Here is a 15,450-nt window from a genome sequence, read left to right on the forward strand (position 1 = left end):
AAATGACATTAATTGTATGACATATTGTGCAGCGCCCCTAGCGGCTACTTCCAAGAAACAAAATCTTCATAGAGATTTTTGACGTACTCGCTAGCGAGCACACCTAACGTAAACTCATGGTAGGTACACTGGTAATCAAATCACACAAGCTTAAATTAAAGCGATAATTTGAACTAATAATTATATCAAAAGTAAAACGAAAAACAATTAAGCTTAGAATAAATATGAAATCCGATAGAGACGTGATAAGCGTAGTTTTATTAATGAAAGCCAGTAGTTTGCATTTTTCTATTTTAGATTGTTAAAACATAACACTCATTGTACATATAGGTCAAGCCGACCAACATTGACACCGAACTTTCCGTCTCTAGAGATTTGAATAAACCTATATTTGTATGCCAACTGAAACAAAGTTGAGATTAGTTTGACGCTTCTATGCTCCAGTAGATTTATATAACTTATGTGTATGTGCATTGTAGTATATTATATTGTGTCGAACAATCGAAAAAGGATGTAAATAACTTATAGCTTTTGCCCGCGGATTAACTCACAAGTATTTCGGTGCATCACAGAAATATGTAACTTTAATCTCTCAGGCTTTATACTGCTGAAAGAGTTGTCCAAATTGTTTTAGTAAACTATTTTAACTAACTAGCTGTGCCCCGCGGTAAGTAGCCTATGTGTCAATCCAGGGTGTCAGCTAACTTCATACCTATTAAAATCGCTCCAGCCGCATAGACGTGAAGAAATAATAAACATACACACTCGCAAATTTTCGCCTTTATAAATTAGTGTGATACACACTTCTTCTTCTTACAGTCGCGACCACGTCAAACTTTTCATTTTTGTTGCAAACGAAACGACTACATCCGATGCTACATTGTCAAGCTTGACGTGCTGCTCGGACCTTCGTGTCACCCTTCAATCATTTGATAATTAATCGCTACGCTTCACGCGCTTATTATCGTAATTGTGGACTGATAAAGTGTTTTCAAGAGCTTGTGATACATTTTATGAAACATTATTAAAAGGACGCGCAGTTTCAGTAGATTAAAATTTACAGTGAACGGTCAAAAATATACGAGTAGCGTAAAATAATCAAAAAGATAATTATAAAATAAGTAACTAAATATTAAACATTTTAGGTCTCATCAAGACAAAACTAAGGAGTCCAGACAAGTTATGTTTGCTGTAGATGTTTCTGTCAAAATGTTTATGCAGGAATATAATTTTACCGTTTACGAACAAGGCTGGGTTGCACCGTCTTACTTCGACTTTAACAAAGGTTAAAAAGCAAAACACACCGGTTATCGTCATAGTCACGGTTAAAGTTGGGTAGTGCAACTCAGTATAAATCGGCAGAGGTGCGTGAAGAATTCCTCACAACAAGCCCTTCAAGACTGCAAGCCTGGACTGCATATACCTCCGAGCAGCTTAACAGCAAATGACTGCGTTCCACATATTCGCATGCAGCGGATTATCTGTGTATCTGATTACGTTACGCCTGTATTTACATGGATTAATTTGACTTGAAGGAATTAGCGCCGAAATGCGACCGTCGGACGGACGCTGCAAATTAGTTTACCTTTTGTGATGTTTACATGAGTCGATTCTAACCACCAAGACGGGCATTGTTTCAAAATTTCTTGGATCCTTTCATCTAAAAAGGTTATTGCAAACAGGGTCTAATTAATTGACATAGCCCGGTAATACGGGACTATTCCCAACTCTGGTTCCCCACCGCTGCAACTCCTGTGTAGCCAAGATCGCAAGATCTACAGCTTGACCGCCATTAAAACCCAACCAGTGAAGGTGAAGTTTGTCCCGGGGGTAAAGTTAAACTGTCATTGGAACCGCAACGCCTGCTGATACGGCGGTGGGTCTTCTTTTATTCTAACTCTTAAGATGAGTAATAGACTGGCACGTTTACTTGTAACAGAACAACGAAACGCTCTATTAAATGTTTTAGTTTCAGTGTCAGTGTTACCCTTTCACGAACCAAACGTCGTACAATTTACTTGTATTGTACCAAAATGTTACATTAATCGGGAGTAGAGATTGCAAACCGGGCCCGGGCGGCGAAATCATTGTTTTTCTCTGTTCATATACAACGTGCTCGAAATTTTCATAAAATACTTTAAAGGTTTCATCGCTAACACACAACCCGGCCAGGGTTGGCGACGAAAGCTACCGAGCCCGGCCGGGTTGAGAAACATACCGGGTTGCAATCTCTAATTGGGAGTATAACAAACAAATCGTTAGGGCTCGTGATTCAAACGCAAACGCCACAGCAGGTTCCGACTTTTGCTGTGTGAAATCAACCATCCACTCGACAATACCTGGATACCAATCAACTGTGTAAGTGGCTTTGAGGGCTTTTGGTCGTGTGTAACCACGGAGAAAATCGGGCCGTGTAAATCCGCACGTCCCTCCTTACCTCAGCCCGCGCAATATTGATTCACGCACTGCAAATGCTGGGTACAAATTGATGGTACATTTAGTTATGCTGCCAGTGCATGTGTTGATGTCCTATGTACTCGGGTAACTAAGCCGTTATGTGGTTTACAACTGATTAAGTGGCAGAGGACATAGCAACCCTAGGTCTGATTGGCATATGAGATTGGTCTATATCAGTTACCATTTGGCCGTCTTAGAACCGCTTGATAAACATTGACTAAAATTGACAGACATCTAGTAAATTAATCACAGTTTGTGTTGGTGCTCCTAAGGATGCCCTATATCTGGACTCCTCGCGCAATTTCTTGGGAGACCCAGTGTAATTGAAAACAAATGTTTACAGCAGTTAACGAGTTTGACGCTGTTGGAATCCTGATCAAAGTCAGAGAAGTGCCTCTCTAATAAAAGCAAAGTTTAGTTTTATACCTAAAGCTTGACTTTAAACTAGCACTAAGTACAGGTCGCAAGTAGGTAACAGTGTGGCTCAAGTGTCGCGTTAAATAATATAGCCCATTTTTTATGTTTAACATTGAAATAGGTACTTAAATAGGTAGGAACTGAAAAGTAAACAATAAAGACGATATGACCTAGATTGTATATTTAATTTAGCACAAAGACCTAGATCGGAAAATTATAGGGTAAAAGTATGATCGTGTGACTCAATGCATGTGGCATTGTAGTTACCTGTAACTAGCTATAAAACCCCGAAAATACTCGTAGCAATCATAGTTTAATATTTCTCCAAATGAGTAAATAAATATCGTAATCATTTTTCTACTGTTTAATGCGCTTGTGCATGTAAAATCAAAGATAATAAAAGCACTACATGACCTACATTGTATTCTAACTTAAAGACCTATATGGGAAAATGATAGGGTAGAGTGTGAGAGACCGTGCGACCGAATACACTTGTAACTTTGTTCAAAGGAAGCCATTTTCTAATTATGCACCTGACATTCTGTTTGTAAAGTTTGTATTATTGCACCTTCATTTCAATCATAATTGTATATAATTTCTTAGTGACAGTTAAAAACGCCTAATAGTGAAGTAGGTACAATAACAACTCACTAAAATAGCACGGTTAACACTCCTAAAACAATTGTCTTTATTTATTTATCCAGGTATTTCAACAACATTTTCATTTTGTTATGCTCATAAAATGCTCATTATGTAAGTTTTTTTTAATATACATACTTATCCTTTGAACAAAAACACATGATTTTATATCGATAGCATGTATATCGTTTTTAAGTTAACGCAAACTTATTATAATATAATATTCACAAACGATACTTGCTTAAGTGAAGCAGCAAATCGAGCGCACAACGTTGAATAGAGCTCTGTGATTGGTTCGTGTGTCACCCTGTGCGTCTACGCGCACTGTGAGACCTCATAGTAGTCTTTGCGAATACGAGCGTAGTTAAAAGGACGCGCGGCCGCTTCAAAGGGATTATTTCCAGTGGTTTTCCCGATTGATTCAGTCTGCGGTCGGGAATAAAATTCCACAGCGAAAATGGTTGTACCTACTGTAGGGTAGGGGTTTACTACCATAAGCCCACGACTCCGATAGCGTATACTTCACACTAATATGTATTATAAAGGCGAGTTTGTGAGTGTGTATGTTTGTTATTTCTTCACGTCTAAACGGCTGAAGCTGTTAGCTGATATCTGACACCCTGTATTAACACATAGGGTACGTTTAACCGCAAGGCACAGCTAGCATGTATTATAATAATGAATATCTACTTATAATCCTGAATTATTGTATGGTCAACATTATTTTTTTTTGTTCCAATTATAGTTTAGTTTATGTTTATGAGTTTTTTATGAGTTTTATAAATCGCGTAAATACTTATAATCTGATCTGATAGAATGAAGTAGCATCTAAATATAAAGCTTGTTTAAGCCAGGCTTTGTCCGTTTTAACCGTACAAGTCATCACATGATGAGATTTTCTTAGAAGCCTTCCGGGTAACATGAAAATTCTAAGAGAAAATCTATTTTACATAGCACTAGTGCTACTAAAAGGGTGGGCAAAGTGCGGCAAAAGGCACTGTTTTGGATTATTTTAGAGTTGGAGTGCATCTTTGTATGTCTTCTTAGGAATATTTTTGACAGTCACTGTACCAGAATATTTTCGCACTCGCTTCTAGTCGTAGACAAATGTAGGTCAGAGAGCTGGGCACAGAGGTCTGAGTGTGAGTTTACATCAAACGTCATCACTAGTGAGCGAGTAAAAAAATGTCATTAAATGTATGACGGATTGTACAGCGCCCCTAGCGGAAACTTTCAAGAACTAAAATTTTCATTATTTTAACGCGCTCTCACTGTAAACTCACACTATAAATATCAATATTAACTAACATTAAGCCCTCAGAGCTTAACATTGTGGCATCTTATACATCTATACTAGGATCTATACTAATATTATAAAGCTGAAGAGTTAGTTTTCTTGAACGCGCTAATCTCCGGAACTACCGGTCCTATTTGAAAAATTCTTTCAGTATTAGATAGCCCATTTATATACCATCACGCTACGAGTAAAAATGATTTTCACGCGTACGAAGTCTGGTATAATATAACTGTAACAAGTGTTATATCACTGCTACGAGTATATTAGCAACGAAAAATGTAGTTTTATGCGCTGTCGAATGTATTTACATATTACGTGTAGAGTTTTCTAGATCTGTATCTCAGTGAACATTTTTCCGGTTTTCCGGCACCTGACGGGAGAAGTTTTCCCGCCCAAGAGCTTTAAACGCCAAGTCGCTCGTTCACACCAATATGTACCTACTCGTATTGTCCACCGTCAACGTGGTGCTTACTGTAAGCCCCGGTACTTAGTGAAAGTGGGGTTGCCAGTTTTGGATGCGCAGATTTCAAATAAAATTAAAACATAAGATCATAATTTGCGAAAAATTCATGCACCGCCAAAAGAAAAAAACTTACAGTCTTGCCCTTAAGTGGATCAATCCACTTCTTCTTCTTAGTCGTTAATCTGAGGTCGTTACGCTCTTGGCAGAGCGGTCGTGGTCACGTTGAGGCGTTGTTTACATCGGTTGTAGAGGCGGATACAACTCTCCGCACGATCTCCCTCCATCTCTCTCTATCAATCTCTCAATCCACTTGCGCGTCTTCTACATAGTTTAAATGTAGGTATAATCTATCTATATTAATCTAGTCGTTAAATTCCATTAGGCACTGGACATGGATAGGCGCCTTATTCCACGATTATCCCGGATTTCCCGGTCGTCTGACAACCCTAAAGTGCGTGAATTCGGTCTGTTTTTGTCAACATAAAGCTTAACACATACTTGCTACATAGTACAGTACCTACAGTAGCAAAATAATCAATCAGCCGCCGACATTCAGCCACAAGGCTGCATTTATTTAATGTAATTAGCGCATTCGCTTCGACGCGAACAAAAAGCTGTACTTATAATATTTGCTGCTATTATGTAGCGTAATTATCGGATCAGATCGACGCGGATAAAAAGTTGAATAGTATCTGATATAAAAAAACCGCTTATACAGTTATTAAAAGCCTTTGATCATACATTTGTTCGCCATTTGTGTTCTCATGAGATAGTAAGATGAAAGAAAATTAATTTATTGGGACGTGTGTAATAAATTACGATTTAATTAATGGTCCACGTTATGGATGTGACCGTGAAGCAAAATAGCGTTGTTCGAGTTGTTGTAACATTTAATTAATAAGAACAACAATTATTACCATAATCGTACGAGTAGTCTAAATCCGTTTACAGTTGTTGTTCTGGTAGTGACAGCGGCAACGACATCAAGGTTAAAAAATAAACATATTAATTATTATTCCTATCGAAGTCCCTAAAATAAAGTGAGTGATGTGTCACCGTCGATTCAGTCTACACGACCGGACAAACGAGATTACACTAATAAGAACCCATGAATATTAATATTTGAACTTTAAACGCACTTCATTAATTCTGCCTTCGGTTAAATGTTTTACAGTAGAAAAATATAAGGAACGATATCCAACGTAGACTCAATTAGCTCGATAGGTTGCTTTAAATGTAATTTGATTAATTCACGTTTGAGCTTAGTATGAACATACATTTTTATTATTATAATAGTGCTAAAGTCATATTTCGTTTTTATGCTAAGCTGCTATACCAGCTTTAATGAATTTTAGTAAATGGTAATTAATTATAATGATATTGAAAAATCATATTGATTTAAATTATACAAATAATATAGAAACGTGAATGTTGTCAGACCTTTCGCGATTATTTTTGTGCTGTTTTGTCTATTGTGATTTCAATAATGCATGTATGTTAATTAGCCATTAAGATACAAAGTAAATATTACTTTATTGTTCCTTGCGATGATTTACTGACATTCGCGCATTCCTCTGGATGTAAAGATCAAAGTAGCAAATGTCATTTGGCTTAAAAAAGCTTTCTGGCAGTGAAATTAACTATTACAGAAACCTATAATAAATATACTTTCGCGAACACTAATAAAATATTTCGTAAGGTAAGTATTTATAGCATAGCTTAGAAAATTTTTGATTCCAATCGCTAGCTTTTCAAATTTCCCTTAAATAAAATGTACGGTTTCTGCTTTCGTGAAAGGTAACATAATCCTCCTTTAGTTAATAGGAAGTAATTGAATATCAGAGAAAGCGGGCACGGAATTAAACTAACGCAGACCTCAGGGCTGTTAATGGAAATTCTCTGACGAGTCGCTATTTCATTATTAATACGAAACATAATATCAGCGTCCATACATTCACAGATTCATCAAATGTTTGCGTTTGAGCAATTCGCTTTGCTATTTTTTAATTATTTATTTAAACACAGCAAATAATATTCAAAATATTCATTATTGCAAAGAGCAGTCATTCGCACCTATGATTTCCTCATCTAAAAAACGTGTTTGTAACGTTAATTATGTTTTTGCTGCTTTATTATTAAGATCATCGCCAGAAGCTGTGTGATGAATATAATAAGCCTTACTTAAATAAAATAACATGATTGTTTCAAAGCTATATTTGCGATCGAAACATTAAACATAATAAATGCCTTTTGGTTTAATTTTAATGGCTTCGAACAGACAAATAAACGTTGTAGGAGGTTAAGGTTTTTTGCCTGTTCAAATAGAAATATACTAAACTAATATTTACACACACTTAAAGTACACACTAGTGCCGTTTCTATGGCACATTGACGTATCGAGGGCCTCCACGTGCTATCGCAAGATCCTGTCAAGCTGGTGTTGCTTTAAAGGTTAACGTGCGCGCTATTCGAGATTTTCAAGATTTTGATCAGCAGGTGCGCTCGTAAAGAAAGATCGATATAATCTTATCCGGAATCCCCATGATACGTAATGGAGGCTCTCCATTCTTATATTTGGCAGTATTTTTATAGCTTGGCGCTCCCACTTAAAGTATTAAGCGGGACCGGTGTGGTGGTGCCACCTGAAAATATTTTCAGTCTATATGCATTTTTACTAAGCTCCTTGAATACCAGTGGTTTCATTGTCGGCCTTTGAGTCGGTTTCAAGTAGAGGTCAAATATTGACTGCCAACTTTTGGTGGTTGACGAGCTTTGTGCTGTAGGTCCACGAGTTGTCACTTGCCTTTGCGTAAACGCCTTTGTGGAAGGTGCCGTCACCGGCCGGCTTGTGAAAGCCGAAAAAGAACGACTAGTCGATCTTTGAGAGGTATTTTCAGTCAAAAACCTCGAAGTTCTGAACGTGTTGAAAACTTTAAATGCATCTGGTTTTTCGGTTGTGGTTTTGAAAATAGGTTTAACAGTCGTAGATGAGCTTGGCTGGTAAAAGCTGTATCTATTCCTTGGTGTTGTAGTTACGACCGTCTGTTTTGTAGTTGGTTGTGTAGTTCCTCGGGTATAACTCCAAGAGTTTGTGGGTTTCTGTGTTCGGCTGGTAAAGGTTATCGGCTTCTGCGTAGTCGTTGTACCTTTAGTTATAGCTGATCCATAAATCGGTTTGCTTGAACTTGAAAGACTTCTTGTAAAGGACCAATCTGTGGGTCTTTTAGTTGTAGTTGTTGTTCTTTGAGTGGTAGAGGTGGTTCTTGTGGGTCTTTTAGTTGTAGTTGTTGGCCTTTGAGTAGTAAAGGTAAATGTTGTGGGTGTTTTAGTTGTGGTTGTTGGGTTTTGAGTAGAAGTAGTTGTTGAGGGTCTACTAGTTGTAAAATATGTGGGCTGCGGGACTCTTGCCTTAGATACAGTAGGAATTTCCGTTGTGACTTTTGCATAAGTTAGTTCACGATTATAGTATGGTTTGGCAGTAGTCGATCGTGTTGCGGGTTTATCAGTTGTAAAATATGTGGGTGATGAAAAATACCTCGTAGTTACAAAAGAAGGTTCCGTTGTGTTCTTTATAGATAATTCTCGTTGGTAGTAAGGTTTGGCAGTGTTCGAACTGAGTGTTGAGGGTTTGCTAGTTGTAGAATATGAAAATGAAGGAAACCTTGTCGTAGGTACAACAGAAGATTTAGTATTGAACTTTATAGATGAGAACTGACGTTGAGTAGGCTTGGTAGTGGTGGTCCAAATGAATGGCGTAGTTGTAGTCGTGTAGACTCTGGTTGTAGAAATGGTTGTGGTTGGGGCTTTAGTAGTCGGCTTGGTGACTGTAGTAGCTTCAGTCGAAGTCCTAAGGGTTCGGGGCTCGTAACTTGCACTAATGGTCGGCGTCGACGATACAGAGTATGAAGGTGACGGTTTTCCTAACTCCAACCGTTTTGAAGGCGTAGCGCTCGGCGTTAACGATACAGAGTACGAAGGTGACGGCTTTTCTAACTCCAACAACTTTGAAGGCGTAGTATTCGGTGTTGACGATACAGAGTATGAAGGCTTTCCTAATTCCAACCACTTTGAAGGCGTAGCGTTCGGCGTTGACGATACAGAGTACGAAGGTGACGGCTTTTCTAAATCCAACAACTTTGAAGGCGTAGCGCTCGGCGTTGACGATACAGAGTATGAAGGCGATGGCTTTCCTAAATCCAACCACTTTGTAGGTGTAGCGCTCGGCGTTGACGATACAGAGTACGAAGGTGATGGCTTTCCTAAATCCAACCACTTGGAAGGCGTAGCGCTCGGCGTTAACGATACAGAGTACGAAGGTGACGGCTTTTCTAACTCCAACAACTTTGAAGGCGTAGTGCTCGGCGTCGACGATACAGAGTATGAAGGCGATGGCTTTCCTAAATCCAACCACTTTGAAGGCGTTGCGCTCGGCGTCGACGATACAGAGTACGAAGGTGATGGCTTTCCTAACTCCAACCACTTTGTAGGTGTAGCGCTCGGCGTGGACGATACAGAGTATGAAGGCGATGGCTTTCCTAAATCCAACCACTTTGAAGGCGTTGCGATCGGCGTCGACGATACAGAGTACGAAGGTGATGGCTTTCCTAACTCCAACCACTTTGTAGGTGTAGCGCTCGGCGTTGACGATACAGAGTATGAAGGTGATGGCTTTCCTAACTCCAACCACTTTGAAGGTGTAGTATTCGGCGTTGATGATTCAAAGTAAGACGGCGATGGTTTTTCTAACCCAGACCACTTTGATGGGGTAGTTTTCTTGTCAATTTTAGCTGGTTTTTTCCGGAAATCATTTGTTTCAATCCTCCTCCATACTTTGATAGGTGGATAGGTGCTCCATGTAGTGGTCGTTGAAGGAGTAGTAGTCGTCGTAGTCGTCGTTGTAGTTGTTGTTGTCCTTCGGGGCGTTGTGTACGGCTCAGACGCCTTTCCCAACACGGGTAAAGTAAGCTCATCAATATTGTCTATCTTATAATTCAACCAGCTATATGGAGAATCAGAATTTTTCTGATAATGGCTCGATTCTAGTATTTTACTAAAGCCACCTCGAACAATCGAGTTGATGGAGAGGTACGGCGGTTTCAAATCGTCGATGTTCGGATTGTAGTCGAAAGATGCATTGTTGCGTTCATAAGAATTGAACGTGCGCGGTCTCATACGAGTTTTCGCTGGTACGTCCTTCAGCTGACTGTCGCAGTCTACAATGTACTTCTTCGTGTTATGCTTGCAATGTTGAGGATACACTACCCAGGCAAGGAATCCATCGCCCTGCAGCCTCGTGTGTTCTTCTTTTATTCGTAAGGCGCACTCCAAGTCGTCTGATATATCTTCATCCCTCAATGCAGAGCAGGGGAGGCCGCAAGCCTTGCCGGGGCCGCACCAGTACAGCTCACTGATTTGGAAGAGTCCGTGGTCGCCGCTGTAATGGTTTTTGGCGGCTGTGTCGAACCGAGACTCGTGGAAGGCGATGCAGACCCACGTGGATATCTGTTCGCGTTCCACGCCGAGGGCTTGTAGTTCGCGCGCGAGCTCGCAGCGCTCGTAGATGTGCGCGGAAGCGAGCGCGAGCAGCGAGCACGTCCACAGCGCGGCGCGCAACATCGTGACTTGCGTGCGCGCAGCCTGCGCATGCTTTTACACGCGAGCCTCCCGCCACGCGCCGCGCGATCTGTGTCGCGCCCGTATTTTTAACAGTTTAAATTAATTGACTGTGAGTGAGTATTTTCCAGATAAAGGTTCTTAAATAACTGGCAGGTATACGGTAGCGAGAGGTTACAGTGCGTGGCACGTCCGGCGTCGGCTGGGCTGCGGCGGTTCACCTTGAGGTCGTCGGTCACGTCATCTCACTCCAGCGGTTCTCAACTGATATTTGTCGTTTTGCTTACCTACTTGAGGCATTTTACAAAAACGTTTGACATCAGGTCGAAGATTTTCTTGTGGGTTAAAAGATAAATGAATTGTTGGAGGCGGCAAGATTAGCTTAATTATGTCTAAAGGCTAAGTGGGTACCAAAATAACGGTGCTTTATGCCGATTTTACAGTGGAACAAAAATGACATACCGTAACGACACTCAAACTCTAGAACAATGGATGTAGTAGTTACCATTTTATTTTCCCGTTGCATTCGGATTGAAACTAGAGCAATACAATATGTCAAAAAAGCTAGCGAGATACAAAGGTACCTCAATTAAAGCCTGTAACCATACACTCGCAACCCCCGCATATACTAAAAGGTTGCGGGATGAAACGAGTGAGCGCGTCCCGGATGGATTGGATTTTATTCGATAAAAAGTAGAGCGTAAGAGGGGTATCAAAATGCCAAACATTTTAATTTGGTGACATTCTCATGCAGCCTTCTCGCCTAAAAGCATGCTCATGTGAAACTAATAAACAAAAGGCTTGATTGGTATGCGGCATGCACACCGCCTGAGATGCCAACGATGCCTCACTATGAAGGTACGTGCATCATTTGCAAGCTTTAGTAATAAATAATTTGGTAGGTATAAGAATACTTTAAAGTATTCTGTCTACAATACATGGGTACTTCTCATTTACACTCAAATTTGATGGTCACACAGTAATAGTTCATAAACGGTATATGTTAAAACAATAACTTTGAAATCAGATGATAAAATATCTATTTAGCTACATACAAAATAAATTGTATCNTTCGTAATAAAGTGGACGAGCGAATGAATGATTGAACGGTATGAACGCTAACAATCACTTCACTATTTACACCTAGACGTCCGTTCACGGCAAAGGTTCGACAGCGACTGACTGTCTGGCCTACTTGATTCGCAATAATGTGAACGAACGAATGAATGACTGAATGATGAGTGTACAAATAAACGGAGTGAGTAGTAGCGATCGATACAACGTTTAATTCTGTTAAAATAGTGTTTAAAAAAATAAAAAATATTTTTTTCCATCATTATGATGTCACATAGATACCAGTTACCCGAAAATTATAGTTTTAGATTCATATTATGTGTCACAATAAATATTTATTAAATACAGTTTCCTGGTTAGGGATCTTACTGCCAAAGGCCCGTTACACAACTTACTGACAAGGTCCCTGATAACTTATTAGGAATTTTATTTATCTGTCAGTTAAACCATTTTATTGTTTCAAATCAACATTATGACGTGGTGCCCGTCGTCTAAACATATCGAATGCCCCGGATTTCCTCGCCCTGCACTTGTAATTAGGCCAGGGTGATCGACACTCGGAAATTGAAGTGTCCCGCACGTTTTGACATAGAGTTAATGAATTTCTTACGTCCGTGGCAGTATTGGATGAAATGGCAGTTAAATTATACAGTACCGCACTATTTGTATGAATCTCTTGTAAAAAAAAGTGTCGATTGACGACAACGAAAATGAAGGCTTACTCACTATAGTCTTAAGTACTAGCGTGTTTTGATTTATTTTGCTTGTAGCTTGCTTTGTAAATATTCTATATCGGGAAAAACTTTTTTTTTCTATGCTCAACGAAAAAACTCTTGGCTCATCTTATGATTTTATTAGAGCACTAATTTCTTCAACAAGTTTTAGATATTTTATGCAGAACCAACGCTTCTTTTAGTTAATACTAGCGGCCGCTTGCGACTTAGTACGCATGGACACCGTTTTATTCCCCCCCTTTGGGGTGAAGTTTCGTAATATCCGTTCTTATGTCTACACCCTATAAGGAACCTGCCTGCCAAATTTCAAGTTCGTAGGTGTTGTAGTTTCTGAGATTTCGTGATGAGTGAGTCAGTCAGTGACCTTTCGCTTTTATAAAGATCTATTTATGACAATAATCCGTTTGTCCTGTCCGTAGCACGTTCTGAAGTCCCGAAGCAATTTCAAGTCCCGAAGTAGAGGCTGGAATCAAAGTAGGCAAATATCTACACAAACTCGGGGACGTCCTGTGAGATTTTGGAGATGAGCATAACAAATTGGTCAAGTTGGCACGTTGTTAGGGAAATTGGCTGAGTTCCGTACCCTTATTTTAAATTAAATTAATTTATGTTAACCTTCTAAGGTCATCTTGTGATTGAACGTCCCCTGCGCTTGATAGTATATGAGCATTCTAGAATCTTGCGGCCCTATCGACAGTCAGTTTCGCTGAGTTAAATTATGAACTTTATGGTCACCTTAGGAGTTAACGTCCCCTGCGATTGACACTTTGACAGTATGTGGCAGTAACCTATCTGCCTCACCGACCGTTTCTTCTGCGTGCTATGTGCTCTGCCTGTTGCCACTTCAGGTTGCTAATCCGTAATACAGACCGCTACTAACTGGCCAATCTGGGATTGGAGAAGAAAGGTTTGCTGTTTTATGTATTTTCCTGACGGTAAAAAAAGTATAGGTGTGTGTTTTTGGTGTCATTTTAGCCGATTTTACAGGCCTAGTCTAGGTAAAAGAGTTTTAACTGTCCCCTCAACTTGTCAGTATTACACTTGGATCATTAGGTAAGTACCTATGTGATAGGAAAAACACATAAATCACTATTTCAGTTGTAAACTAAAGTCGGATATATTTATAATTCAATAAGTCGATACAGATTTGTCTTCCTTAACGTGTAATACGTCAAGCCGTGTGGTGACGGCAGAGTAGAATACATTTGTCACCAACCCCTACTCTTCCCGCGGGTGTCGTAAGAGGCGACTTAGGGACTACACATCAAACAGAGAATGCAGCAGCGCTCTCTGAAAAACATCAATCTTTTAAACTGCGATCTCCAACCCGCCTGCCAAGCGTGGAGATTATGGCAAAACCCTCCACTATAGTGGAGGAGGCTCATAGTCCAGCAGTGGACTGTAAAGGGCTGTTGATGAATACGTCAAACAAGCAAATCCCCCGATTTGTGGGCACATTATTTACTTACGGAACCCTACAGGGGCCGAAGACATTCGTCAAATTCAATATTGTGAGGTATATAACAACTACGAGTACATTTGATAGTTGTGTTATTTTGTTTGTATAAATTATTCACAGTTGGTTATTCTGAGGTTATAAACAGATTTTGTGTTTACTCGACCGACATGTTTGTGTTTACCAAATGTATTGATTAATATAGAGTTATTAATACATTTATAAACTTCCAACTAATACTAATAATGCTCTATTATTACGAAATGTGTGCTTGAGAAGCTGGTTATTAGAAATTAAAAAAAAAAAAACTTTTATTTTACTTCATTAGAAACACTTATAACTACTAATACCGCAATTTACCTTCTTTTGCAGAAAAATCCAGGCATTCTAGTAAAGTTTTCTGTATAAATCTCTTTCTATGAAATATTTAACGAATGATTCCAATACATCAAACTTTTATAACTTTAGATAATATGAAACGTTTTATATCTCATGCTATCAACTATCCTAATACATTATGGTTTAAGACATTTTCTAATTCAAAAGTAGTTGGAATTCAGTTCAAAAATAGATCAGTGGGTAAATATTCTTCTAACCTTTGCCGCTATAATAATAAAGAATATAGACGTTAGTATTTTAAAAATAAGTTTTGATAGACATCTTCACAAGTATTTATGCAAAGATTGAATATTTGGCAATAAGAAAAGCCGATCCTTGAGCGATTTCATTGATGATTCACTCTTCTTTTACCATGATGAAGTAGAAAGTTAGAAACTCCTTATTTTCGTTTGTTTTATAGCTATTGCCGTCTCTTTTGTTTTGTTTTTTCAACTAACGCTGAAAAGTATTATTGAATTCTTTCTCTATATTCCACGGCTGAAATTTTTAGAGCTCGTTAAAATGGGAATTGGAATTTCTTTGCAATATTGCAGACGTAGAGATATATTATCTTATATATATATAAAAGAAAGTCGTGTTAGTTACTTCGCTTATAACTCAAGAACGGCTGAACCGATTTAGCTGAAAATTGTCAGGGAGGTAGTTTAGAGCCAGGAGAAGGACATAAGATACTTTTTATCCCGTTCGAAATTAAAAAAAAGTCTGCTTATTTATTGCCATTAAGGCGGAACAAAGTTCGCCGGGTCAGCTAGTGGTATATATACTTTAAGATAAAATATTTAAATTGCGAAAAAACTAATACTATCTTTATTTTTTTAAATTAGCTTAGCTAAAGCATAGGTTACGCTGTACTTTTAGTGACTTAAATTACACATAATACAAGACTGTATTTTTGATGTTT

The 15,450-nt window shown here is 38.9% G+C and overlaps 1 protein-coding gene across 1 annotated transcript; it reads right to left on the reverse strand.

Moving 5' to 3' along the window:
* Window positions 1-7,540: 7,540 nt before the first annotated feature.
* Window positions 7,541-11,016, reverse strand: LOC114358279 (mucin-2). Its single transcript, XM_028312195.1, has one exon. The coding sequence runs from the start codon at window positions 10,887-10,889 to the stop codon at window positions 7,860-7,862; it is 3,030 nt and encodes a 1,009-aa protein (XP_028167996.1). The 5' UTR covers window positions 10,890-11,016; the 3' UTR covers window positions 7,541-7,859.
* Window positions 11,017-15,450: the final 4,434 nt, after the last annotated feature.

Source organism: Ostrinia furnacalis, unplaced genomic scaffold (genome assembly GCF_004193835.3).
Source record: "Ostrinia furnacalis isolate ACB-3 unplaced genomic scaffold, ASM419383v2 OfSCF3832, whole genome shotgun sequence".
Taxonomy (NCBI): Eukaryota; Metazoa; Arthropoda; class Insecta; order Lepidoptera; family Crambidae; genus Ostrinia; species Ostrinia furnacalis.

What these genes read in the sequence shown, in the direction of transcription:
- LOC114358279 (XM_028312195.1), bottom strand. Translation starts at nt 10,889, where the DNA reads ATGTTGCGCGCCGCGCTGTGGACGTGCTCGCTGCTCGCGCTCGCTTCC.